General features: G+C 42.4%; 1 protein-coding gene across 1 annotated transcript; it reads left to right on the top strand.

The window, feature by feature from the left end:
- The first annotated feature begins 10,793 nt into the window (after window positions 1-10,793).
- LOC144500236 (uncharacterized) lies at window positions 10,794-19,331 on the top strand. Its single transcript, XM_078222913.1, has 3 exons — window positions 10,794-11,074; window positions 12,073-12,259; window positions 19,047-19,331. Exons 1-3 carry the CDS (start codon window positions 10,794-10,796, stop codon window positions 19,329-19,331), a joined length of 753 nt encoding a protein of 250 aa, XP_078079039.1.
- Window positions 19,332-25,828: the final 6,497 nt, after the last annotated feature.

Raw genomic sequence — 25,828 nt, 5'->3', positions numbered from 1 at the left:
TACGCTTTCCTTTTCCTGAGTGAAGACCAATGATATGTATTAATTTACTATCCTTCCAATGTCCTGCGGTCTCACACACAGATTGCCCCCTTGGTCTCTAATGGGACCTACTATTTCCCTGGTTAACCTCTTCCCTTAATGTATTTATAAAATATCTTAGGAATCTCCCTAATCTTGTTTGCAAGTCCTGTGTTGTAGCTTCGCCAGGCTGGCACCTCATTTTCAGGTATGCATGGTGCTACTCCTGGCAAGCTCTTGTAGACTTCTCATTGAATGCGATTAGGTCCCTCACTTGATGGCAATAATAGACAGAGAAAGCAACCTCATCCAAGCCTTTCTGTGCTCGTTGGTCTGTACTGCCTTGGCAGCTAGGAGAATGAAACTTTCTTCCGCAAACTCCTGCGCTGAAACCGGGAGTGGCTGCCATTATTAGATTGGGGCCCAAGATTTCTCTAAGAAGTGAAAACTTGGAAGAGATTCTCCATTGTGAAAAGGACCTCTTGCGATGGCGATAGGTCCTATAAAGTAGTGGACTTAATCCAGATAAATGATTGTGCAGAACTACATTGATTCAAGCTGGTAAGAAGTTTAACAACACCAGGTTAAAATCCAACAGGTTTATTTGGTAGCAAAAGCCACAAGCTTTCAGAGCCTTAAGCTCCGAAATTTCTCCTTAGGAGCTTAAGGCTCCGAAAGCTTGTGGCTTTTGCTACCAAATAAACCTGTTGGATTTTAACCTGGTGTTGTTAAACTTCTTACTGTGTTTACCCCAGTCCAACGCCGGCATCTCCACATCTTGATTAAAGCTGTCATTGCTAGATCTTGCTGGATACAATGCATTGATATTCCCTTTAAGCAGCATGTGTGCATTGCCCCACAGTAATCCAGAACACACTGTTCAGGGAATAATCAAGTCATGCATAATCTCCTTTGCCTCTGAGATGCACGCATGCACAGTCACGCAGAAATCTTAAGGGAACCATGCAATGTAGCAAGCAAGCTGCACATTGCAAAGCAAAAATTAGGCTGAATGTCTCTTGCCGTGCTTTCCAATGGTAGCAAGTACTCCGATAGTATTCATTTATTTAATGCATTTGCCATGGGGTTCCTCCTCTGCTGCCAACACATGTTCCTACAATCATCCTCTGTGATTCACACATTGCACCTTCCTTACACTATCTGAAATCCTTAAACAGGATATATTGATATTTGCCATCTGTGTAGTACATAATACAACATGCTGTGGGGTGTGGAGCTGCTAACCTCAAAAGGTTGGCTGGTTTTTTGGAAGTCACCTACAGAAGCAGAGCAGTAAACATTTGTTAGATTGCTGGATACCAGACATCCCTTCATCTGGTTGATATAAAGGCTGCCTGGTTTAGCCTTGATAGACTTCCTGAGGCTATGAAACACTTCCCTTATCTGCTCCCATGTCCTTTGGATATTGTGCACAGTATGAGCCCATGGAGCCACTAAATCCCAACCTGCATGTATTGTTCTTCTGTAGGGGATACAGGGGCTGGGGGCATGGAGTGGTCCTGGTAAATCAAACAGGGAAAATCTTCCTTTTTTTTGAACAGTCACCTTCAGTACAGCAGCAGTGAAGGAAGGTATCTCGTCCAGTCATCTGCACTGTTGTGCAACAAAAATACTCTGGGAAATTCTGAATTATAAAATCTTAGAATTATACATCACAGAAGAGGTCATTTGGTTCATCATTATTCATGCTGTATATTGCCATTGTCCATGATACTAATAGTTACTTTTCATGATAAACCACAGACATAAAATTTGTAGGATTTTTCATATGCCCAGCTGAAAGACATTGTCTGACTGAAACACTTAGTAAGAAATCTTATGCCAGTGCTTACCCCAGTCCAACGCCAGCATCTCCACATCATGAACCACTTAGAGCAGAGGCCCTGGCTTCAGTTCTCAGCCTGTGTGAGTTTATTGATCTTGAACAAAGTGATATCAGGGATGCTATGGTGGGTTGGTGAAAATTCACCCCAGACTCACACTGGTGATCACTATCCAGCGCCACTCAATAGAAAATACATATGCAGGACAGAAGGATCTGACTCACTTGTGATGCCTACCACAGTTGAATAGTCTGTTCTTCTTCATTGCTCAGGGTCACGTATGACAAAATGGTCATTTGGGTAGGATTTATTTAGGCTGACAGGAGCACTGAGGGGTAACTATTTCAACAAAGAAACCTGCCCTGGTTACCCACTTATTGCTTTGTGCACATGTCAAATTTGCGAACAGCATCTGACGCCTAACATTTAAAAGCTAAGACGTTTAAGAGGCTGATATCCTATTCCAGGGGCAGTAACAGTTTAGTCAGTGCAACAAGCGGCAGGGGGATAAAATCAGAACTGCTTCATAGTTTCATATATACATATGTGCGTGTATTATATAAGTAATATTTATAATATATATTACATAATCGACTAATCGCAACAAGTTACACATATTAATATTGACAACGCCATATTAATACATATAAAAGATTCATTTCTGTGGGGATAATTTCTGAAGCACCTAATCCAGTTTTCTCGTCCTTGGCACCCACAAGATTTGCTGCGGCAGCAGTAAAAATCCTTGCACTTTGTCCTTGATGCTGGAGCCCTGTCATATCTGTTGGAAGGGAGGCAGTGAGATAAGACTGAAACTTACTGTAAACTCCTTGGAACTACGAGTTCTCCATTATATCACCATCTTCGATGCATTGACGCATAAGATGTATCAACAGATGATAATAAGAACAATCTCTTCGAATGTGGGTCACATCTTGTTAACAATGTACCTCTTTTTTCTCCATCTCGTTTGCAATTATACATATCATAACCCTTCCATGACCATTTAATAGATAGATACGTGCTATTCCGTTTGAACGAGAGCTTTGTGCTCAGAAATCTTGCAGGTGCAGCAGAGACCTTGGCCAGAGTCTGCTGCTGGGTTTTTTTTAAAATATTTCGAAAACAGTTACAGTGTGTTGTTAAATAATCCTTCAAGGTCTTCGAAATGGGATAAATGTGGATGAGAGACAGCTTCTCGGTATTCTGTCTGCGAGAGGGGTGAGTAGTACTTTTGTAGTGAAAATTAGTTGGACATAGTTCCGAACATAGAATAGTGTCGATGTAAAATTAGACAGCTGGATGTTAATGCATTTCACTTCATCAATAACGTTTGATGACTAGACCTTAGACCAGATATAGTTAGGTGAAACTTTATGGGATCGCTGAACTGGACTATTATTTAGAGTTAAGCTATTTCAACACAATATTTGACGGAATGTATTTTTTTGTAGAGTTAAGGTATTTCAACAACTTTTTATTCCTAAAAGGAGATATTTCAGAAAGCAAACGTCTGTCTCAGATGAGTTTTATTTTGTAGCCCATATGTGTTCGATCATATAGTTTACATTTACATAGCTAAATTTCTGTTTGTGAATAGCTTCGATTTGCTACCGAGACCAAATATAACAGCTTAATAAAGCCATTTGGTTTATTGTGTGGATCTGTTCATTTTTCCATGTCATAATGATGATAAGATTGGACTATCCAGTCTGTCTGTTACAGTTGAATAAATCTGCTTCTCCCATTTTAACAAAGGCTTATAAATGGCTTCATTACAGGACTGCACGGGACTGCCCAGGACTTCAGCTGTACTCGTTGTTCCTTTTTCCTATGCACATACCTCTTTGAGAATTTGGTCTAAAGAGGCATAGGGCATGGGAAAATGGGGCGATGGAGACTTCGTCTTCCCCTCATCAGACCGTGAAAGAGAAAGGAACCTGCGTCGCACCATGTCGCCTTTAATCACTTTGCTTGCGTGGCCGGCACAATATGTGCAGGGTTGTTCTTTCCCAAACCATTACCTTCACAGAGAACCCAACTACCGAAGCTTTCATTCCTCGTTATATTTCCAGTCATTCTTCTAAATAAAGTCATCAATATTCAGATGCGGCGCCTATGTGTTTTCTCTGTTTCCAAGTAGTTTTTCATACAGGACACGACATCGAAAGGCAGAACAAAATTACACTGAAAACACGTACTGAATGCAGCAGTGATTAAACCAATATACTTCTAAAAAAAAATTATATTTTACTGCAGCGATGTGACAAAGATATCAGTAAATATAGAGCACACTTAAGTATTATTCAGTTCAACTATGCAAAGCCCCATCAAACTCGCACATCAAGGAATTCTGAGCCCAAATAGATAAACTTTTCAAGGTACAAGTGTTGCATTACATGTATGCAGCTTTGACATGTTAGCTCTGACATGCTTCTGGGTGTTCAACATTTAAAGGTCCTAAATTTAAAACAGGAAACTATGCCTGGTGATGATTAATACTAATGGATTCGCGGTATATTGACGGCTCAAACACAAAGAAGCACATGCAAGTTCACAGTTGCATTTTTAAAAGTGAGAGTGGAAGAAAAATACTGAAAATAATCCCACCCAAATGTACGTGAGGAAAAAGAGAGGTGGGACTCTAAATTACGTGTCCAGGGCTGTATTCAAAAATCGCCTGAGGGAATGGACAGAGACATAACATTATAATTCACCGAGCACCAGCACTATAAACTTCATAATTTACAAAACATAATTAGAAAAGCAATAATATGATTGCTCTGGCGGGAAAAGTCCATGCTGCCCACTTCTTTAAAAAAACACATAATGTTCCCTTCTTAAATTCAAATTTCTCTATAGACAGTTACATGGGTACGATGGGTATAGGGGGATATGGGCCAAATGCGGTCAATTGGGATGAGCTTAGGGGTTTAAATAAAAAAGGGCGGCATGCACAAATTGGGCCGAAGGGCCTGTTTCCATGCTGCAAACCTCTATGACTCTAAATTCAAATTTGTTTTTTTTTGGTTTGGCCCTTTGTATACCTCTGGACTCTCCTGCCAACCTCCTCACTGCCCCCGCCCCCCCCCCCCCCCCCCCCACAAGCCGCTCCCTGTGATATTTCCCTCTTCATGCCTCCCGGAGATGGTGATTAAAGTATTGATTCTGATCGCAGTCCACAGCCAAGTCACCATCGGGTGTTTTCTTTTACCTCGGGTTTAAATGGGGTGTTTTAAGGGCTCAACTCCAAACAAGTAGATCTGTCACAACAGCTGGCTGACAACCCAGAGTAAACTTGCTACACTCCCCAAGTCCAGAAAAAATATAAATGATGGTTCTGCTTTTTTAAACAAATCCAACAATTGTACTCCAGCTGTTGCTGACAGTGGGAAATCTGCCTCTTCAGTGCCCACGACAGCAGCACCGCATTAAACGCGATCTAAAACACAGTTACTATTCAACCATGTGTGGAGCCGTTGCTATTTGGCCGAGGGGTGTGGGGTCGGGGTCTTCACGACTAATCCTTACTCTCTTCTCGCTGAGGGAAGGTTCTGTCTGAAACAAAAACAAAACATGTTCTTTATAAATGCACTTAGGATTTGGTAAGCCCGATACCCACCCCTAAACTATCAAGACTTTTAATTAACAGTTCGTACGATGCGAGGATCACCATGGGATAAAAAGTTGCTATCTTTAGACTTCAGTGAAGTTTGGTTTACTCGGTTCTGGCGATACCAGCAGGATTACACACTATATTTAAGACTGGACCAAGAATATTGAGCTCACGTACCAACCGACTCAAGAACAGATTCTTCCCTGCTGCCATCAGACTTTTGAATGGACCTACCACATATGAAGCTGATCTTTCGCTTCACCCCAGCTATGACTGTAACATCATATTCTGCACCCTCTCCTTCCCTTCTCCCCTATGTACTCTATGAACGCTACGTTTTGTCTGTATAGGACGCAAGAAACCAATACTTTTCACTGTATCCCAATACATGTGACAATAATAAATCAAACCAAATCAAGAAAGATATTGGCGATTGTTTGATGGGATAACACATAAGAAATAGGAGCAGGAGCAGGCCATTCAGCCCCTCCAGCCTGTTCCATCATTCAATAAGATCATGACTGATCTGATCTTGACCATCCCCATTCTCAATTCCACTTTCTGCCTATTTCCCCATAGCCTTGATTTAGGGTTAGGTTTATAATGAGGGGTTTTCATACCTTTCTTATGTACAACAAAATCATAAACTGATGCTTTCCTATAGAGTTAAGATCTGCTTCCAAATATTCCATAGAGTAACTGCCCCCCCTCCCCCACCACCCATTTTTGTGCACACGCACAATATTCTTTCATAGAAATCATAGAAACCCTACAGTGCAGAAGGAGGCCATTCGGCCCATCGAGTCTGCACCGACCACAATCCCACCCAGGCCCTACCTCCACATATTTTACCCACTAATCCCTCTAACCTACGCATCCCAGGACTCTAAGGAGCAATTTTTTTAACCTGGCCAATTAACCTAACCCGCACATCTTTGGACTTTCGGGCACTTGAGAAAAAAATCTAAAATTGCGACTTCCAAAATACTCATTGAAAATACCAATAGGTAATGTATTTATTTTATCCATTGATTCAGAAAATTAAAATAAGAAGGGTTGAGGCAATGTGTGAAAAAAAGTCCCCAACACGCAGAATATTGTGAACTCTGTCTTCTGACGTTTAAAAAGCAGGAGCTAGCAAATGCTGAAAAGAAGAAGCAAACACGGACAATGTTGGAAATATCCTGTCGATCAGTTGTAAGGCCCACATTCGGGCTGTGACACAATCTGGAGGACATGGTTCGGCTTTTCCCACTAATTCTAAGCTGAACTGAACTCAAAATGTTAATAAAGTTAGGTCAACTAGATTCACTAAAATGTTTCATGTCATAAGTGTTTCTGCAAACGCTGAGCGGAACCTTTTGTATCTGTGTATCCCCCAAGTCTCAAAGAACGTTGCTGCTTGGAGAGGATATTATGCTGTCAAGTTGCACCACAAATACCTCAAGACTTTTAACTGACCAATGATTCAGCATCTGATGGAAATCTATTCAGTGCTTTTCAAGTAAATATTTAGCCAAATCCTGTAAATAGGCTACATGAGATTAGTGCAAGAAACGGAAGCAAAATTCCAACATATACTCAATTCTGTTAAAATACACACACAAAAAAAGCATTATTTTGAGAAGTCTGTAAGATTTGATACTCTTGCGATAAAGTTGTCGGGATAGGTCCGAAATATTTTCTCAATGCTTGGCAATCTGAATAGCCACACGTAGACACAACAATACACATGAATAAGAGAGGAGTGTATGCTGTTTAGTCTGGGTCAGTATTTCCTCCATTCGTTTTGTTTACATTCCATATGTGTCCTCAACACCTGATTATTGCATCAACCCACAATCTGCATTACTCGGTGGATCATTCCTATAAGGGTTGTTTGGCCTTGGCTCGAGCATTGAAATAATGGAAAACTTCTACCGGGGTAGAAATTCAGTACACGGTTGAAAATAATGTGTTAAATTATGACGGTGATTCATTATGCCCGCTGTAACTTGATATCTATTTGTGGCTGTCTTTTAGGCTTCTCGAGATTTTCTAGTTAACCCTGATGTAAGTTTAAAACCTGGAGCAATGATCTCTTCATAATTGGAAGATAGTTTGCAATTATAGCCCGTTACCTGGGATTTAAAATAAGAAATCTTATTTTTATTGTGTTATAGAGAGATTTATTGCATTGTATTTAAGGTCACATCTATTTGGACATATCTGATATTGTTTATCTAATGTTCTTTAAGTTTAAGCTAAATATCAACAGTCTGGAGATGGAAGTAACTTCATTGAAATAAAGATCAGCTCCACCCTCGCAATTTTTTAAATTATGAAATAATTAGGCATTGCAGATGCCCAGCCATTCATTATTCAGGGTTGCCTGCGAGACAATGCATTCTTCATGCAACCATACCAAATAAACGCAAATTCCCTGGAAATGTGGCTGTCATAAGTTAAATCCACATTTCAAAATGTGGGAGAGTCACTTAATGACATTGAAAAATGATGTAATGTAACCAGAAAGTTGGGAAACTGTTTTTTTGAAAGAAATGTTTTAAAAAGGACGAAAGGATAAATCCGACAACTACAGGCCACCAGCCTAACATCCGTGGTGGGAACAACTTTTGAGATGTGCGTGTGTGTAAGGAGGTGGGGGGAGCGGTGGGGGGGGGGGGGGGGGGGCGGATAATTAGCATTTGAAGTGTAAAGGGATAATAAATGAAAGGCAGGACTAATTTGTTAAAAGCAAATCGTCTTTGACTAACTTGATCAAATTCTTTGATGAAGTAATGGGAGTGGATTGCTGAGGCCAATGCGGTTGAAATGTATATGAACCTTCAAAAGGCTTTTGACAAAGCACCGCATAATAAACGGGGAGATTAAAGGGAATTGGAACAGTTGTTTTTCAGATTGGAGGGAGCGAATAGGGGATGTCTCCCAGGGAGAAATCCGCTCTCTAATTAATGATCTGAATTCAGGTATGGGCACAATTTTAAGGTTTGCAAGTGACACAAAAACTGGGAAATGTAGTAAAGAGAGGCGAGCAGACTCCAGACCGATATAACGCAGCTGTGAAATGGGGATATATATATGGTAATGAAATGTAAGTCATGATGTGGAGATGCCGGCGTTGGACTGGGATAAACATAGTAAGAAGTTTAACAACACCGAAAGCTTGTGGTTTTTGCTACCAAATAAACCTGTTGGACTTTAACCTGGTGTTGTTAAACTTCTTACAATGAAATGTAATGCAGAGTAATGTGTAAATGATTCATTTTGACTGGGAGATTGGGAAGAGGTACAAAATGCTACACTGTTGGATGAGGCTGCTTAGGATGTTTTATTAAACCAAGGCTAGTCGGTCCTCTCAGGGGTCAATAAAAGATCCCCTGTCATTATTTAAAAAGAGCAAGTGGTGCTCCCCTGATGATCTAACTAACGTTACTAATTTCATTGCTGTTTGGGAGAATCTCACCGGGTGGCTCCTTCTGGCCTACCGTGATTCCTCAACACCAAGACCTCAATTTTAAAACTCAAGTTGTTTAAATCCTTTCCCTCCCAATCTGTACAATCTTCTTCAGCCTGATACCTATGTGGCCTCTGCCTCTGGGCCTCTAATACATCACAACTCCCACCCCCCCCCCCCCCCCCACCATCCCCTCCCCACCACTCCACACTCCCTATGCTCACTAATAAAGACTGGGCCTTGAATCATCCTGGCCTTAAACTCCGTGTTTCCCTCTCTAAAGCTCGCCACCCCACCCTCCCGCTTTGAAACACATCTTGAAACCCACTTCTTTGATAAGGTTTTAGACATCTCTTTCTGCGGCTGCATAACATCTGTGTGAGTTGCCTTCAAGCGTGCTTCAATGTTAAAGGTAAGATATAAATCCAGGTTGCTGGGTGTCCTTTTCAATCTTCCATTCCCCCTCCTCCACTCCCTTCCCCTCTCCACTCCTCTCTGGATGATCTATTCTTATATATATTAAATAGCTTTTCCCCCAAAAGATATACTTCATTCATAAGAAATCTGCAAGAACATTACAAACATTCCGAAATGGCCATCACACAGAAAGGTAGTGATATTCAGGTTCTTTATATGCATCAAATAACACCCAGAGATGTTTCAATACAGCAAAAGAAACGTTTCAGACAATTTACAATGATCCTTACAAATGTTGCGAAGTTATTTTAAAGGTTGTCTACATAGAACAAGTTGTACTCCGAGGTGCTTCAGTACAACAGAGATACATGTAATAGTCACTCTATGCACTCAGTCATATATATTCTTACATATATATTTATTAAATAGCGTTGACCTTCACCGACGGAAGAAAGCACTTTTAAATCGCCAGTGACATACAGCTGGCGTCAGATATATTCACTGTGAAGTTGTGTCCAGAGCTGATTCGGTGAAGAATGATCACTTATTTCCATCACAATGTCATGAGAGGAGGGATGCCGAGGGAACGATCCAGTCCAGTCCCTTTCATCTGTGCCTTTGCTTGGCAAAATAACCCCCCCATCTCGGTCATATGTCAGCTGTTGGTAAGTGATAGCGATGGCTCGCCCTTCGATCCGAGGCATGATTAGCTCCTGTCACCATAGTCTTGCCCCTACAGTTAAAAACATTAGCAAACTAGGTCCATTATGTTCCAATAACGACCTCAATAGAAAAATGTGATAACTAAGCACAACACTGTCACAACTAAAAAAAGGGTTATCACATGTTTATGCTAATCAAATCGAAACTTTGACCCCCCCCCCCCAATATTCTTAATCATTTTACAATAGAGTTAATGACAGTTTCTGGCCCTGAGACAGTCACTTTCACCCCCAGGGTAAAACAGGCTTTAAAAAGGTATCTCTTGAACCCAACTCTTGTGAACCCGTTATAACGACATTTGATCTGATTTAGTAACAAGTGCCGCCCATTTGAATGGTTACGGATTCCCCCTTGTTATAAATGTGCTGTGCTTGGGGGCTGTCAGATAATGGTGTCTTGTAATGGCCTGGCGGTTTAGGTTCACAGTGTTTACTTCCAGTTAATTCATCACCGACACTTATCGTTATATTGATAATGTCATCTTATTTCTAGTTGAACTTGGCGCCATATCTCGATATCCCCAATTTATCACGTCGTGTATTCATGCCTTTGCTGCCGAATGTTGCAAGGGATCGCTGGTGAGTCAACCCCTTGTTTATTGGAATCCTTGCTTTGATGTGGAAACAAATTTACTGATCGGGTGTAAAGGAAACGTCCCCATAAATACTCAGCTCTTTTTAAAACGGCGGCAGCTTTCTGTTTGTGTTCGACCCTACAGATGCTGGAAGGAGCATTTTCAGTGCAATGGCTTGCACAGAGCAGTCAATGTCTAAAGGAGCCAGGGCAAGACTTAGCCCAAGGCCAGAACCTGGGCAACCATTCGCCTCCCGACAGTAAAACGCTTCAAGGTGAACAGGAGACAGGGCACTGTGACCTGTGCAGAGCTCAGACAGCACATGCCCAAGATACAAGGCATCCCATTAACAAGAGTGGCAGCTCAATAACAAGAAATAACCAAGGGGAGAAATCTCCACAGAAAGCTTCTGAACTCCTGGGTAAGTAATGATGGGAATCTCATATTTAAAGTGACATGTGTTCATGAACTATAGTTTCAACTTTGATCTACTTTTCCACAGGTCTAATCGTTTTTTTACTCGTACTAAATTTATTTTTGCTTTGCTTTGCCATGCACTCGGACATTTTCTCTTCCGCCTTCTTCGTCGGAAAACAAGACATAAAAACCAACCGGCTGCCATCAGACTTTTGAATGGACCTACCTTACATTAAGTTGATCTTTCTCTACACCCTAGCTATGACTGTAACATTACATTCTGCACCCTTGCCTTTCCTTCTCTATGTACGGTATGCTTTGTCTGTATAGCGCGCAAAAAACAATACTTTTCATTGTATCCTAATACATGTGACAATAATCAATCAAATCAAAAAATATGTTATTTTTCAGGTTCTGGGCAGTTCTGTTCTATTTAGAGCATCCATTTACATTAATCGTATGTTACAATTGTTTGGAAGGGAAAGCTAAATTTTTTATCAGGTACCATAGAACCATAGAATCCTACAGTGCAGAAGGAGGCCATTTGGTCCATCGTCTGCATCGACCACAATCCCACCTGGACTCTATCCCCATAACCCCATCTATTGACCCGAGACATTCCCGCCTCACACATGGCCAATCAACCTAACTCGCATAGCTTTGGACTGTGGGGGGAAACCGGAGCACCCAGAGAAAACCCATGCGGAGAATGTGCAAACTCCACACAGTGACCCGAGGCCAGAATTGAACCTGGGTCCCTGGTGCTGTGAGGCAGCAGTGCTAACCAGGGTGCCGCCATGCCGCCCAGGTAACCTGGTAAAGGGAGTTGTGGGGCTGCTATTTTAACCCAATAACCTCTCACCCCAATGATTATGCAGAAGCCAGGGGCAGCAGAAGTTTGAGAAGTCAATGGACTGACTATAATTGTCTCGCAAGAGCATGCTTTGACCAGACACAACCAGCTGCCTTGTTTGCCTTTCTATACAGAAGCTGGGGCCACCTGCAGACTGAGTGTCTCAGAAAAGACAGACAGTGACTCCAGGAGCGAGGAATGGACTGATCGCCGGCGCCTCCGAACTGTCTTCAGCGTGGAACAACTGCGCAGACTGGAGTTGAGTTTCCAGTGTCAGCCTTACCCGGGATCTGATCAGAGACGGAGGCTAGCTGGAGAACTTCACCTATCAGAGACACAGGTGAGAGCTGGGATTCTTCCCAACCACAGCCACTTCCCAATCCTTGCCGCCTTCCCAATCTCAGACCCACATCTAACCATAATCATAGAATCCTTACAGTGCAGAAGCAGGCCATTCAGCCCATCGAGTCTGCACCAACTCTCTGAAAGAGCACTTTACCCAGACCCTATCCCCATAATCCCACGTCTTTACCCCATTAATCAACCTAATCTGCACATCTTTGAAGTGTGGGAGGAAACTGGGGCAACCGAAGGAAACCCGCGCAGACACTGGGAAATTGTGGAAACCCTACACAGACAGACACCCAAGGCCAGAATCATAGAATCCCTACAGAGGAGAAGGATGCCATTCGGCCCATCGAGTCTGCACCAACCACAATCCCACCCAGGCCCTATTCCCGCAACCCCATATATTTACCCTGCTAATCCCTCTGACACTAAGGGTCAATTTAGCATGGCCAAGCAACCTAACCCGCACATCTTTGGACTGTGATGGGAAACCAAAGCACCCAGAGGAAACCCATGCAGACACGGGGAGAATGTGCACACCCTACACGGACAGATACCTGAGGCTGGAATCAAACCCGAGTCCCTGGTGTGAGGCAGCAGTGTTAACCACTGTGTCACCAAGCCACCCATAATAATTTTTTTTAAATTACTCCATCATTAAAGTTTCAAAGCCAATGCTCAGAGTGGACTGGGCAAACTTAAATCCATTCCTTTCTTGCTCCAAAGACCAAGTTCAAAATCCAACTGAATCCAATTCATGGTCCCCACTAGAGAGACGAACGAGATCCAAGCTGACAAGTTTGGCATTGCACCCCATCGTGGGCTTGATCTGATCTTTCAGAGACTCGGCACCAGTGGTCAGCCCATTCCTCGAATGCTTCTTTCAAATACACCCCAGTAACAGTGAGCAACTAAATGACTGGGAAATCACTGGCGGGCCTTTGTCACTTTATAACCAGCCTGTCCAAGAAATAGGAGAGTTTTCACCTTGACCTGCCAACTAACCTGGCCAGGACTGGGAAATCAGCTGTTAAATAGCACAATGGAGTAGTTGGCTAGTGGATTGATGTACTGAATGGGAACTCTCAAAATGTTTCCATACAATAATAAGGAAGATCTTTCTCATCACCCTCCCCTATTAGCACACTGCGAGTTCCTTGATCTCAGTTACATCACTGAAGGAATCAGAATGCTGATGAAAGTTCATCACCAACCTGAAACATTAATTATGTTTCTCTCCATAGATACTGCCTAGCTTACTGAATATTTCCAACATGTATGTTGTTTTCAAAATTTCAGATTTCCAGCTTCTGCAATATTTGTGTTTGTTTAAAATAGTGGTGTTTTTATTTGGGGCAAATGGCCACATGAGCAACAATTAGAACATAGAACATAGAAAGCCACAGCACAAACAGGCCCTTCGGCCCACAAGTTGCGCCGATCACATCCCCACCTCTAGGCCTATCTATAGCCCTCTATCCCATTAAATCCCATGTACTCATCCAGAAGTCTCTTAAAAGACCCCAACGAGTTTGCCTCCACCACCACCGACGTCAGCCGATTCCACTCACCCACCACCCTCTGAGTGAAAAACTTACCCCTGACATCTCCTCTGTACCTACCCCCCAGCACCTTAAACCTGTGTCATCTCGTAGCAACCATTTCAGCCCTTGGAAATAGCCTCTGAGAGTCTACCCTATCCAGACCTCTCAACATCTTGTAAACCTCTATCAGGTCACCTCTCATCCTTCGTCTCTCCAGGGAGAAGAGACCAAGCTCCCTCAACCTATCCTCATAAGGCATGCCCCCCAATCCAGGCAACATCCTTGTAAATCTCCTCTGCACCCTTTCAATGGCTTCAACATCTTTCCTGTAATGAGGTGACCAGAACTGCGCGCAGTACTCCAAGTGGGGTCTAACCAGGGTCCTATAAAGCTGCAGCATTATCTCCCGACTCCTAAACTCAATCCCTCGATTAATGAAGGCCAGTACGCCGTACGCCTTCTTGACCGCATCCTCCACCTGCGAGGCCGATTTAAGAGTCCTATGGACCCGGACCCCAAGGTCCTTCTGATCCTCTACACTGCTAAGAATGGTACCCTTCATATTATACTGCTGCTTCATCCCATTGGATCTGCCAAAATGGATCACCACACACTTATCCGGGTTGAAGTCCATCTGCCACTTCTCCGCCCAGTCTTGCATTCTATCTATGTCTCGCTGCAACTTCTGACATCCCTCCAAACTATCCACAACACCACCTACCTTGGTGTCGTCAGCAAACTTACCAACCCATCCCTCCACTTCCTCATCCAGGTCATTTATGAAAATGACAAACAGCAAGGGTCCCAGAACAGATCCCTGGGGCACTCCACTTAGACATCCCAGCAGTGGATAAGTGAAAGAGATTCACTAAAAAAAACTTCAAATGCAATATAAAAGCAAATTCCTGCAGATGCTGAAATCTGAAACCAAAAGAGAAAATGCTGGAAAATCTCAGCAGGTCTGGCAGCATCTGTAAGGAGAGAAAAGAGCTGACATTTTGACTCCAGACGACCGTCTAAGGGGTCTGTTGAGATTATCTGGCATTTTCTCTTTTGGTTTCAAATGCAGTAAAATGGCAACAGAAAGTACCAGAATAACCAACAGATAGCTTATGATTTTGAGTGTAAACCTCTCTTCAACAGATTCTTACAGAGAATCTACATTTGAATATTACCCTAAATTTCCTCTTTACACATATTGACAGTATTACCATGTAATTCTAGAACTTGCTGCATTTATTTTACTGCCTCGGGCGTGGTGCTAACTAAAACATAAAATAGTCAAGAAGCAAATCCAACTGACTGGCAAGTAGTAAACACAGTGATTTACATTTGTGTTGTTAGAATGTTCCCATCGATTTCAATGGAAGTGATTAACTGTTCTCATGTTGTCCTCCACACTAAACATTCCCCGCACCAGCCCCCAACCTGAGCTATTTGACACTGTGGTTTAATCTGACATTAAATGATCAATTGCTGAGACATCCTATTCCTTTGATGATATCAACAATTCACCCCCATTGCTACAGCAATCTGGTCTGATCTCTCATTCCCAAGGGCTGCAGAATTTGAAACAAGAAAACCTTCAAAATTCTGCCAGGTCCTTGATCCCAACCCAATGCACTCATTTCCCATGACTTTCATTATAAACAGACCCTAGGCTGTTATTTCTTTGGTATTAACTGTAGAATCCACTCATCAGTTCTCCCAGATACAGATACAGCTCGTGATCCCATTACTGCTGCATCTACTTCAAAACATCATAACTCCCTTCCAATGCTCCGATGCCCAACTTCCACCATATCAGTCCTCCCACAGGTCAAACCCCCTCTTTCATACTGATATTCCAAGACTTTCCAAACCCTCCATCTCCACACATGTAATGTCAAACTCAAACATGATCCCACCTTATTTTGAAAGTAAATCTTCCATTCAATAACTAGATTCAAAATGGTCAGAACATTTTGTGTCCAAATTAACAATGTATTCCATTGGCAAATGTCCACTAGCAGCAGAGTCAGAAAATTACTCCTGTCAATACATAGCCATGATGTGGAGATGCCGGTGTTGGACTGGGGTAAACACAGTAAGAAATCTCACAACACCAGGTTAAAGTCCAACAGGTTTATTTGTAGCAAACGCCACTAGCTTTCGGAACTGGCTGTTCCTTCGTCAGGTGGGTGGGAGTTCTGATCACAAACAGGGCATACAAAGACACAAACTCAATTTACATGAATAATGATTGGAATGTGAGTCTTTATAGCTAATCAAGTCTTAAAGGTACAGACAATGTGAGGGGAGAGAGCATTAAACACAGGTTAAAGAGATGTGTATTGTTTCCAGACAGGAAAGTTAGTGAGGTTTTGCAAGTCCAGGCAAGCCGTGGGGGTTACAGATAGTGTGACATGAACCCAAGATCCTGGTTGAGGCCGTCCTCATGTGTGCGGAACTTGGCTATCAGTCTCTGCTCAGCGACTGTGCGCTGTCGTGAACGCCGCCTTGGAGAACGCTTACCTGAAGATCAGAGGCCGAATGCCCGTGACCGCTGAAGTGTTCCCCAACAGGAAGAGAACAGTTTTGCCTGGTGACTGTCAAGCGGTGTTCATTCATCCGTTATCGTAGCGTCTGCATGGTCTCCCCAATGTACCATGCCTCAGCACATCCTTTCCTGCAGCATATCAGGTAGACACCTGATACGTTGTCTAACCTGTGCTTAATGCTCTCTCCACTCACATTGTCTGTACCTTTAAGACTTGATTAGCTGTAAAGACTCACATTCCAATCATTATTCATGTAAATTGAGTTTGTGTCTTTGTATGCCCTGTTTGTGATCAGAACTCCCACCCACCCGACGAAGGAACAGCCAGTTCCGAAAGCTAGTGGCGTTTGCTACAAATAAACCTGTTGGACTTTAACCTGGTGTTGTAAGATTTCTTAATACATAGCCACACAGACATAGATTTAAAGGTTATAATGTCACTAACACTCCCCAAGTAATGTGTAGTAAAAGTAAAACTTGACTTATGTAATTACCATTAGTGAGTAGCCTCACAATACATAGTGGGTTGGTGTCTTGTTTGACCCTGAGCTGAGCTTCCAACCACATATCCTCAAAAGCAGCAAGGCCACTGACTTTCACCTCAGCCTCAGCACATCTGCTGCTATGATCCTCCTTCTTGCCTTTTTTGCCTTTAGAATTGACTATTCAGTGCTTTCCTGGGCAGCCTCCATTGCACATTGTATACACTTGAGCTCATCCAGAACGCTGCTGACCAGATCCTAACTTGCCTCATTCCTCTCCCACCTCCTTGCTTGCTGATTGACATTGGCTCTGTCTGGTGAGGCAGAACTTTAAAAATTCTCAACTTTGTTTTTAAACCTTTGCCCCCTCCCCAACTCCATAACCTCACCCTTCCCTATGTCTAATCTCCAGGCGCTTCATGATGTTGACTCTCTTTCACTTCTTGCCCATTCTCAATTTTCATCATTCCACTAGTAATGGTGGACGTTCACCTTTCTGTGTCCTACGCTCTGGAATTCCTTCTCTAAACCCCTCTGGCTTTTAAAAAAAATATCGCTTGCTCCTTAAAATCCAGCTCTTTGACTAAACCTTTGATGATCTGGTCTAATATCTCCTGATATGGCTTGCTGCCCAATGTTGTCTGATAATGCTTGTGTGAAGTGACTTGGTATGTTTTACCACATTATAGCCTGTATAAAATGTAACTTGTCGCTTAGACAGCATATGCTCTGAATCGCAGTGTCAAATTCCATTGAAGATCCGCTAATACTTGTTAGAAACAAACCTTCTTCTATTCTCAGTATATTATGGTAACCAATTTCAGTAGGGAAGCTGTTACAGTCCCTGGATTATGGAGGGGAAAATGTCAGCTTGAATTATTCAGTAACCCTTGCTAGAAAATGTCCAGTGGTGTGAATTCTGTGTGAAGCGGGATCAGACTTTGTCGCACACTACCCAAATATTGAGTGGCACACAGACATTTACTATCCCCACTCACACAGAAAAGAGTCACAATTTGAGAGAGTTAGTGAAGCAAGCTGGCAACTGGTCATATCCCTGTGAGTTCAGGGCGGTAGGTTGATCATTTCTTACTTGTTCCTGCATCAAGGGCATTGTTGGGAAGGCCAGCAATTATTGCCTATCCCTAATTGCCTTGGAGAAGATGGTGGTGAGCTGCCTCCTTGAACTGCTTCCATCTATGTGGTGTAGGTACACCCACAGTGCTTGCAGGATTTTGATCTAGTGATATTGATGGGGGAAAGCTGGAAGAAAGAGTAATTGTGATTGCTGGCAGGGTGGTACTGCTCTAACATTACTATCTTCATAATTCAGATTCACAGCATTCTGGAACATAGGTACACAGGAATTAGAAGCAGAAGTCAGCAAATTTGGCCCTTCGAGCCTGCTCCGCCATTCAATCAGATCATGGCTGATCTCTCCCTGGTCTCAAATCCACTTCCCTACCTGTTCCCCATATCCCTTTATCCCTTTTTTATTAGAAATATATCCATCTCCTTCTTGAAACCATTCAACAATTCAGACTCTACCACATAATGGGGCAGTGAGTTCCACAAATTCACCACTTTCTGCGAGAAGTAGTTCCTCCTCATCTCAGTTTTAAATCTACCACCTCTCAACCTATACCTGTGACCTCAAGATTACCCCATAAGAGGAAACATTTGGTCTACATTTACTTTATCAAACCCTTTAAAAATTTTACATACCTCGATCAGATCCCCTCATCCTTCTGAACTCCAGAGAGTACAAGCCCAAACTGTTTAATCTTTCCCCGTACGTCAATCCCTTCATTCCCAGAATCAATCTGGCGAACCTTCCCTGAACTGCCTCCAGTGCCACCAAATCCTTCCTCAAGTAAGGAGACCAAAACTGGACACAATACTCTAGATGTGGTCTCACCAACACCCTATACAATAACAACACTTCTCTACTTTTATACTCCAGTCCTTTTGCAATAAATGCCAAGATCCCGTTTGCCGTTTTTATTACATGCCTGCACCTGCATGCTGTACAGCTTCTGATGTCAATCATTCTATCCACATACTTTCCTACAAAAGGCACATCCCCATCAGGATTGTGGAGAGGAGGGCGTGCAGGAAGGAAGACTTGACATTTGTGCTTATGTACTTAAAATGGCTCCAAACCAGATGGCATAATTATTGGTGGTGATCTGTCATTTTATATCCTTTTTTTAGGTTAAAACCTGGTTTCAGAATCGCCGAATGAAATTCAAACAACAACTTCAAGATGCTCAGGCTGAGGCATTCAAGTCCAGGTTGTTCCTTCAGTATTTCTCGCACCCATATGCCTCCATTCACAGTCAGTATCCCATGGCAGATTCCAGCCTCTTTCCTCATTGTGTCAAATTTGGACCTCACCACACCCAGACTTCTACCTCTTCACCACTTCTTGAACACCAGCCGAATTTACCTCAGATAGGTGCAACCACTCATCGATTCCATCCGTACCTCAGTATCTAATAAAGGATTAAATGTACGGCAGCATCAGATACACATCAAAAGGAATCATTCTAAACCTTGCATCATGCAATATATTATAGTATATTTATTTTTTCTCATGTATTTTACAATCATATGTGGGATATTATTACATTTATATGTACTAAATCATGATGTATTGGTATTGGTAAATTTTCATTCACAATCAGTCCTGTATAATCCAGCCTAAATTAAGTTGTGCTCCTGAGGGAAAATGCACTGATTTGCACTGTTGTGAGACACATTCCTCCTCATTGAAACTTGTGCAATTATATATTTTTTAAGTTCTCAAAGGAGCTATTGCACAAATACATAGGAAAGTTGTATGTCGGAGCCACTATTTCTGGAAACAGAATGCTGCTGAGGCATTATATCATATACACTATAATATAAATATAAAATATTTGGACTCATTTCCCTGTGGTTTGCTTCAATCAATTTATAAGCAATGTATTTCTTTCTTTGTCCAATTTTCTTTCCACGGAACCCTTCAGACCTGATCCAAATTGGGATGTGAACTTATAGAAAGTAGACACCTGCAACTACCTCCGAATGAGTTTCTCCTGAATTTTGTGGGTTAGTCATAGTTGTTTTGAACTGTGGGAACTCTTGTCCACTCATTTCTTCCTTGTAAGCTTGCAATGTTACACCTCCCAAGATTTATAACTGAGTCTAAATAAGCAAAAGTACTTCTGTGTATAGTTCTGTTCCTTAATATTGATCAGGTATTTTCACCACACTTTCATATTGCAGTATTAAACTTAATCTAGAATGGAAGTCGCAATGGTATAGGCAGAACATGCCAATAAAACATTTATAATGAGCTGTAGTATAAAGTGTGTTTCAAAGTGAAGCAATACAATTCCTTCACCTTGATTTTAAAATTGGTGTGGCTACTATTTGCAAAGTAGCTGAAGTGAGGTTCTTTTATTTGTTCAGTTACAGAATGTGGGCATTGCTGCCTAGGCTAGCATTTAATGCCTATCCTTAATTGCCCTTGAGAAGATGATTGTGAGCTGCATTCTTTAACTGCTGCAATCCATGTTATGCAAGTACACCTGCAGCGCTATTAGGGAGGGAATTCCTGGATCTTGGCCCAGCGACAGTGAAAGAATGGCAATATTTTTCCAAGTCAGGAGGGTGGGTGATTTGGAGGGGAAATTCAAGGGATGGTGGTGTCTGCTGCCCTTGTCCTTGGATTGGTAGCGATCATAGGTTCAGATGGTGCTAGCTCAGAAGCCTTGGTAAGTTTCTGCTTGAACTGGAGGCAGTAACCCAGTTTGGATACTAGGGATAACAAATTCTGAAAATGTAATTACCTGAATACAGCAGCAATAATGTAATTCAAAGGCACATTTGTTCAAATTGTGATATAATGTTCCTGTAAATGTTATGGACCCTGAATTTTTGGGATGTTAACAACCACAAGATTATGATAGGCTTAGATAAGGTAGACAAGGAAAATCTCTTCCAGTTAGCTAATGGTACAAGGATGAGGGAACACCAATTTTAACATTTTGGGCAAGAGATACATGGGGAATGTGAAGAATAACATTTTGCGCAGTGAGTGGTGATGAGTTGAAACTCACTGCCTAGGATGATGGCGGAAGCAGAAACAACCAATGATTTCAAGAGGAAATTGGATAGGGCACTTAAAGGAAATAAACTTTTTTAAAAATTCATTTATGGGACCTGGGCATCGCTGGACAGCATTTATTGCCCATCCCTAGTTGCCTAAGGGCAGTTTAGAGTCAACCACATTGCTATGGCTCTGGAGTCACATGTAGGCCAAACCCGGTAAGGTTGGCAGATTTCCTTCCCTAAAGGACATTCGTGAACCAAATGGGCTTTTCCAACAATTGGCAATGGTTTCAATGGTCATCAGTAGATTCTTAATTCCAGATATTTTTTATTGACTTCAAATTCCACCATCTGCCGTGGCGAGATTCGAACCTGGATCCCCAGAATATTAGCTGAGTTTCTGGATTAATAGTCTCGCGATAATACCACTAGACCATCGCCTCCCCAATAAACTTGCAGGATGATGGGGATTGGAACTGACTGCATAGCTCTATGGGCGGCCAGCATGGAGACAATGGGCCAAATGTCTCCTTTGCTGAAAATGTCTTGTAAGTGGCAAACTTTCCCGTTCCGCTCGCCACGGGACTCATAGTGGGCAAGGGACAGACCATGGAAAGATCCATTTACTTCGGGTGGGATTTTCCGGTTTCAGGGCACGCATGGCTGGAAAATCCCGCCCTCAATGTCTAATATGAAATTTTTGAAAATTAGCAGATGCATTAAACCATTCAGTTCAAGCAGATTAATGCCTCTGGTCAGACAACAGAGGTAGGATATTTAGGCAAATGTGTTATGCATTGTAATTTTGTCTCCCATGGTGTACCTTAAGTATGATAAATGTAGATAATAAAAGTTACATTCTTTTATTCTAATGAAGAGAAGAAAAAATTCACATCAAAAATTCCACTACAGTTGGCAGATGAATTCATCTTGATTAAGCAATTATGGTAACAAAGGGAAATGTTTTCCATTGGAAACAGGTGAGAGGTTGCTTGATTACAATACATTGTAGTGACATTGTTATGTCCACAATCACTGGTTTCTCTGAATTACTCAGGAATGTGCTCTGTCTTAGGTTTACCATCTAAAATGGGGCTCGAGACCAAATCGGTTCTCACCTTTCAGGAAGTCAGCATTTACAGATAGGCCGCTGCTTTTGAATCACAGAATTCCTACAGTGCAGAAAGAGGCCGTTCGGCCCATTGAGTTCGCACTGACAACAATCCCACCCAGGCCCTCTCCTCATAACCCCACGTATTTACCTTACTAATCTCCTGACACAAAGGGACTATTTGGTATGGCCCATCAACCTAACCCATACATCTTTGGAGTGTGGGAGGAAACCAGAGGAATCCCATGCTGACAAGGGGAGAACGTGCAAACTTCACACAGTCACTCAACGCCAGAATTGAACCTGGGTCCCTGGCGTTTGAGGCAGTGCTAACCACTGTGCCACACACCACCCTGAAAGAAAATACTAAAGTTTAAATTTGTGTTGGGTGATTTTCTTTGGCAGCTTTTACCTAAATTTTGGTTGCCACATTTTTGGTTGTGATTGGTACCAGCCCCCAGACTCTTTTTGATTCCAATTAGGCTCGGGATTATTCATCACTGCCTTTCACTTTGCCTTTCAGCTATATTCATGGACTGTATAGTGATACATTTGTCACTACTTTTGCATGTGTAACACTAAGCCACATTTTATATTCAATGTGAATATGTATTGGTTCAACCATGTGCTCCTTTCCTGTCACCCAATATACAGCCCTGCTTTGCCCCCATCTCCCTCCTTTCATAAACCCTGCCTCTCTCCCAGATCCCCACCTCCCCATCATCAATGCCCTCCCAAGACTCTATTGAATCATTCACATACTGCAGCACACAGCTTCTGGTCCACTGAGCATCTCCCTCAATGCCTCCCCAAGATCGAGTCCATCCTGGGTGGGTCCATGGCTTTTCTCTGCTCTACACAAAGCATTTTTCACTGCAGTCACGCAAGTCTCTGCTGCTGCCTCATTCTCCTTTCGCAACATAAATCCAGCTAAACTTTCCATTAGAATCGAACCCCAACAACCCTTGCCCTTCATTGTGCAAACATTTGATTAGGCCGCCAAATAAAAAGTGTCAAAAATTCTATTTCTCTACGTGCTGCACTCCAACTCTTTCTTGAACAGGAATTAAGTGTTGCAACTTTGCAGCTAATTGCCTGTGACACATCTGACCATGAACAATTGGAACTGTGTCAACCCTCTATGGAAGGCATGCTACAGATATATAACCTTAGTACTACTCTGTCACTGTGACTACATGTCAAAAAGTACTTCATTAAATGCGAGGCAGAGAATCACAGAATAATAGAGTACAGAGAGAGGCTGTTTGCTCCATTCAACCAATGTCAGCTATCCAATTAGTCCCTATCCCCTGCTTTTCCCCATAGCCGTAAAACATCCCCTTCAATTATTTATCCCAATTCCCTTTAAAAAGTTATTATTGAATCTGTTTCCACCACCCTTTCAGGCAGTGCCCTTCAGATCATGAAAACATGCTGTGCAGAAATTATTTTTCGCAGGTTGCCTCTGATCCTTCTGCCAGCTATCTTAAATCAGTGTCTGATGGTTACTAACCCTTTTGCCACTAGAAACAGTTGTTACTTTGTAACCATCAGAAGATTTTGCATGTCTCTAAAAATCATTTACCCTCACAGCTCCAAGAAGGACAATATTCTCCAGTCATTGACCACATAACTGATGCTCCCCACCCCCATTACTATTCTGGTAATTCTCTCCCACAGGGCGGGATTTTACGGCCTCACTCATCCCGAAACCACAAAATCCCGCCGGAGATCAATAGACCTTCCCATGGTCCGTCCCTCGCCCGCTCCAATTCTTGTGGCGGGCGGGATGGTAAAATTCCGGCTAATGCCTCCAAACTCATGACTTCATTCCTGAAGTGTAATACTCAGAATTCACCACAAAATGCCAGCTGAAGCATATTAAATGTTTTACAAATTGTTTAGCATAACTTCCTCCATGCTTCCATTTATAAAGCCAATGACGTTGTGGGCATTCAAAGATTTGTGTGTGTATGTGTATATTCATCCCCAGATCTCCCTGTCCTGTACCCACTTCAAATTGCCACATTCACTTCACACTTCTCTGTATAATCTGTTGTGCATCTTCCTCATTTCACCCGTCTATGTCCTCTTGAATTCAATTACCATCCCCCTCACTGTTTATTACATTTCCAAGTTATGTCATGTATATCCAGATCCAAGTCATTAATATCTATCACAAGGAATAGCAATCACATTGACATCTGCGGGACACCAATGCATTCCCTCAGCCTGCAATGCAACTATTCATATTCTGCTTTTTGTCTCTTAGTCAATTGTGTATGCATATGGCCACTGCTCCTCAAATCCCTTGACTTCAATCTATTATGTGATACTTTTATCAAATGCCTTTTAAAAATCTACATCAATCACTGTCCTCCTCAAAATACTACATTGTTTCATCAAATAAAACACATTAACAAATCCATGTTGGCTTTTATTTATTAACCTACTTCTGTGTTGCATGTTTGTATGTTCTTTCATTTCAAAGCCTCTAAACGTCACCTACCATAGAGGTTAGGCTGACTGGCCTCTATCTCCCTCATCTTTTCAAAACATAGAAACATAGAAGATAGGGGTATGAGGAGGCCATTTGGCCCTTCAAGCCTGCTCTGCCATTTATCATGATCATGGGTGATCGTCCAACTCAATAGCCTAATCCTATTTTCTCCCATAACCTTTGATCCCATTCGCCCCAAGTGCTATTTCTAGCTGCCTCTTGAATACATTCAATGTTTTGGCATCATATACTTCCTGTGGTAATGAATTCCACAGGCTCACCACTTTGGGTGAAGAAAAGTCTCCTCATCTCTGTTCGAAATGGTCTACCCCAAATCCTCAGACAGTGACCCCTGGTTCTGGACTCCCCCACCATCGAGAACATCCTCCCTGCATCTACCCTGTCTAGTCCTGTCAGAATTTTATAAGTTTCTATCAGAAACCTCCCCTCATTCATCTGAACTCCAGCGAAAACAATCCTAACCTCACTCCTCAATCTCTCCTCATACATCAGCCCCACCATCCCTGGTATCAGCCTGGTAAACGTTGGCTGCATTCCCTCAAGAGTAAGAACATCCTTCCTCGGAAAAGGAGACCAAAACTGCACACAATATTCTAGATGTGGTTTCACCAAGGCCCTGTATAATTGCAACAACAGTTTCCTGCTCCTGTACTCAAAACCTCTCACAATGAAGACCAATATGCTATTTGCCTTTACCGCCTGCTGCACCTGCATGCTTACCTTCAGTGACTGGTGCACAAGTTCACCCATCTGCACACTCCCCTCTCCCAATTTACAGCCATTCAAGTAGTAATCTGCCTTCTTGTTTTTGCTTTCAAAGTGAATAACTTCACATTTATCCAAATTATACTGCATCTGCCATTGATTTGCCCACTCACCCAACCTGTCCAGATCACGCTGAAAGATCTTTGCATCCTCGTCACAGTTCACCCTCCCACCCAACTTGGTATCATCTGCAAACTGGGTTATAACGTTTGCACTTCTCCAATCCTCTGGTACCATTGCTTCATCCAAGGAGGATTGGAAGATTATGATCAGAGCCTTTGCAATTATCACACTTATTTCCCTCAATAGCCTTGGTGTCATCCCATTTGGACTAGGTGACTCTTCTACTTTGAACACAGTCAACATTTCACCCCCAACAAATTCTCTATTACCTCCTCCTCAACAGTGACAATGGGAGCATCTTCTTCTTTCGTGAAGGCATGAGCCATTGATTTAATATCTCAGCCATGCACCTTGCCTCCACAAAAAACAATCTCTAGG

This window comes from Mustelus asterias, chromosome 11, assembly GCF_964213995.1.
Source record: "Mustelus asterias chromosome 11, sMusAst1.hap1.1, whole genome shotgun sequence".
In the NCBI taxonomy this organism is placed as follows: domain Eukaryota; kingdom Metazoa; phylum Chordata; class Chondrichthyes; order Carcharhiniformes; family Triakidae; genus Mustelus; species Mustelus asterias.
The sequence above is the reverse complement of the archived record's forward strand: the minus strand, read 5'-3'. Positions and strand labels throughout refer to the sequence as shown.

Excerpts from the sequence above, each read along its gene's own strand:
- LOC144500236 (XM_078222913.1), top strand. The coding sequence starts at position 10,794 with ATGCTGGAAGGAGCATTTTCAGTGCAATGGCTTGCACAGAGCAGTCAA. Across the intron at positions 11,075-12,072 it reads GCTTCTGAACTCCTGGGTAA|ACTGAGTGTCTCAGAAAAGA; the intron begins GTAATGATGGGA and ends GGCCACCTGCAG. Across the intron at positions 12,260-19,046 it reads TTCACCTATCAGAGACACAG|GTTAAAACCTGGTTTCAGAA; the intron begins GTGAGAGCTGGG and ends TCCTTTTTTTAG.